General features: G+C 68.2%; 2 protein-coding genes across 2 annotated transcripts in view; both read right to left on the minus strand.

The window, feature by feature from the left end:
• Positions 1–70: 70 nt before the first annotated feature.
• LOC112123904 (septin-1-like) lies at positions 71–2445 on the minus strand. The gene is made up of 4 exons (XM_026663393.2): positions 1736–2445; positions 980–1070; positions 697–783; positions 71–198 (listed from the first exon to the last, which is right to left on the minus strand). The coding sequence occupies exons 1-4, from the start codon at positions 1736–1738 to the stop codon at positions 71–73; spliced, it is 309 nt and encodes a 102-aa protein (XP_026519178.1). The 5' UTR covers positions 1739–2445.
• The window catches only part of LOC112118453 (zinc finger protein 48-like), a 7231-nt gene continuing 6080 nt past the window's right edge, over positions 2042–3192 (minus strand). The window contains exon 4 of the mRNA XM_029914202.1: positions 2042–2212. Coding sequence (XP_029770062.1) covers positions 2042–2212 — 171 coding nt within the window. The remainder of the gene's footprint in view (positions 2213–3192) is intronic.

A 3192-nucleotide genomic window follows, 5' to 3' on the forward strand; every position in this document is an offset into this window, starting at 1 on the left:
CCCCCTATCCCTCACCCGGTCAATATAGTCCACTATGGACTGGGCTGGGCAGGGGTGTCCCCCGCCCCCCTCACCAGTCAGCGTTGTCCACGGCGTCCCCAAAGCCTGGGGTGTCCACGACAGTGAGTTTCACCCGGACGCCGCCTTCCTCCAGCTCCACAGCGTGCCGCTCGATCGCCAGGGTCTGCGGGACGCGCGCTGGGGGGGACGGGGTCAGTGCTGGGGGGCAAGGCCCCCCACCCTGATACGCCCCCGGGTCTGGCCCGTGCTGCACCCCAGCCCCCCCTGATACACCCCTGCGTCCCGCCCACCCTTGCCCTGATACACCCCCAGGTCCTCCCTTGCTGTGCCCCAGCCCCCACAGCCCGAAACGCCCCCGGATCCAGCCCCACCCCGGCCACATCCCAATACACCCCGGGCTCCTGCCCACCCCCGGCCGTACCCCCAGACTCACCCCCCAATTCACCCCCAGATCACCCTCCCCCAACTCCCCACCCCCCATACACCCCCAGGTCCCGCCATACCCCTCATTCACCCCGCTACACCCCCAGATCACCCCACCCAACTCCGCAGCCCCGATACACCCCTGGGTACCGCACCATGCCGGCTGCACCCCAGCCCCCTCACCCACCCCCAATACCCCCTGGGGTTCTGCCCCCCCAGCCTAATACAGCCCTGGGTCCCGCCCCCACTCACCCTGGGCGTCCAGCAGGGTCCGATCCTTGTACAGATCCGTCAGGAACAGGCTGTCGATCAGCGTCGACTTCCCGAGCCCAGACTCCCCTGCAGGGAGGGGCAGGGGTGAGCCAGGACTCCTGGGTTCTCTCCCAGCTCTGGGAGGGGAGTGGGGGCTGGTGGGTTAGGGCAGAGGGGGCTGGGAGCCAGGACTCCTGGGTTCTCTCCTCAGCTCTGGGAGGGGAGTGGGGGCTAGTGGTTAGAGCGGGGGGGCTGTAGGGGCACATGGGGTTTAAGCCTTTACCTGCCACCATCAGAGTAAAGTCGAATCCCTTCTTCACAGATTTCCGATGCAGCTGGTTGGGGAGGGTGGCGAACCCGACGTATTCCTTGTCCTGAGACAGAGAGAGCCTGGATCTGGGGCCCGCAGACCAGCAACAGCACCCCGGAGTCCTGGCTTCCACCACCCCCGCTCTAACCCAGCAGACCCCACTGCCCTCCCCTCCCTGGGGAGAGAACCCAGGAGTCCTGGCTCCCAGCCCTCCCTGCTCTGACCCACTAGACCCCACTCCCCTCCCAGAGCTGGGGAGAGAACCCAGGAGTCCTGGCTCCAGCCCCCCCGCTCTAACCACCAGACACCACTCCCCTCCCAGAGCTGGAGAGAGAACCCAGGAGTCCTGGCTCCCAGCCCCCCCTGCTCTAACCCAGCAGACCCCACTCCTCTCCCCTCCCTGGGGACAGAACCCAGGAGTCCTGGCTCCAGCCCCCCCCTGCTCTAACCACCAGCCCCCACTCCCCTCCCAGAGCTGGAGAGAGAACCCAGGAGTCCTGGCTCCCAGCCCCCCTGCTCTAACCCACCAGCCCCCCTCCCCTCCCAGAGCTGGGGAGAGAACCCAGGAGTCTGGGCTTCCAGCACCTCTCCCAGCAGGGGGCGCTGTGGGGAGGGGGCGGGGGCTGGCTGTGGGGGGAGCTCCCGGCTACCCCAGCCCCAGCCTCGCCCAGCAGGGGGCGCTGTGGGGAGTGGGGCAGGAGGGCCGAGGATACGCCGTGGGGTGCTCACCATGGCGGCGTCTGCGCTGCTTTGAGCTCCGGCTGCACCTGGCCGCGTCTGCTCTGCCCACTTCCTCTCGCACCGAGAAGCGAAAGGAAACCGTGACGCGCCCGCCACCGCCCTCCCATTGGCCACCCCATCCCTGCGCTCCCCCGGCAGGCAGGGCTGGCCCCCGTGGGGCAGTAGGGGGCGCTGTGCTGCAGGGAACGAGGCGGGGGGCCCAGCAGGGGGCGCTCCCCCTTGACAGTCCTGGCTGGGCCCTGTGGGGCGCCGTGGGGCGCAGAGACAGACAGACACTCAGGGAGCCCTTTTCTCTCATCCTGTATTTATTGGCCTCCTGCCCAGAGCCCGGGCGCGACCCACACCGAGCTCCCCACTCCGCCGTCTCCTCACGAAGAAAAGTCCCCCAGAGCCTTGCAGCGAGGTGCTGGCCTTGGCGAGAGCCAGGCTCTGAACTGTCCCAGGGGGGCCCGGGCTTTGGGGGAACTGAGTTAGGAAAGCCCAGGGCCAGCCGGAGAGAGAAGGATTTGACCAGCAGCCCTGGGTCAGACCCATGGGCCCATCTAGCCCGGTATCCCGCCTCCACCCTCAGAAACATGCCCTGGCTCACACCCATGGGCCCAGCCAGTTTTAGGGGACAGGGGAATGGCTTAGGGGGCAGGGGGAGTGAGTGAGGGGGTTGGTGGCGATTTGGGGGGGCGTGGCTATGGGGCAGGGAATGGATGAGGGGACAGGTGTAGCTGAGGGGGCGGGGAGAGGATTTGGGGGGCTGGAAGGGGATTTGGGGGTACAGTGGGCAGATGGGGGGCTGGGGCTTAGGAAGGGGATGGGGGGAATTTGGGAGCTTGCCTCCACACAGCCCCACAGCAGACACCCCACTTGACATCCACATCCCCTTCCCACTGCCCCACCCCGCGGCTGGCCCCAAGCAGCGTCTGCAGCTTCCCACCGAGCGTCTCCGTCCATGGCCGAGTCTCTGGCGAGCCCCGAGCTGCCCCCGAAGCCGGGCATTTCCTCTGTCCGGCCGGCACCGAGAGCCCCCTGGTCGGCTCGTCCGTCGGGGTGTCTGTGCCGTGGGGGGTCTCCCATGTCCTAGGCTGCCTGTGGCCAAAACAGCCCAGCCGGCTCCTGGTGATGCACCTCTGGCAGCCCGGTGAGGTGCCCCACGGCTCCTGTGTCCTGGGCTGCCCCATGGCAGAGTCTCTCAGGGGTCCGGTGGCCGGAGCTGTCCCCTGTGGTAGCTGTCCCCACAGGCTGTCTTCTCCCGATCTCACCTCCCTCCGGCTCCTCCGCCCCCATCTCCCCTCCTCCAGCTCATCTGCCCCCATCTGCCCACCGATCGCCCCCCATCTCACCCCCCCGCCCCCTCAAGGCTTGCCCCGGCTGTGGACCCGGCGGTGTTTGACCACGTGGGAGCGCTGGCTGAAGCCGCGCCCGCACTCCCCGCAGGTGTAGGGCTTCTCCCC

Source organism: Terrapene carolina, unplaced genomic scaffold, assembly GCF_002925995.2.
Source record: "Terrapene carolina triunguis isolate 2854851 unplaced genomic scaffold, T_m_triunguis-2.0 Scaffold33413, whole genome shotgun sequence".
Classification (NCBI taxonomy): Eukaryota; Metazoa; Chordata; order Testudines; family Emydidae; genus Terrapene; species Terrapene triunguis.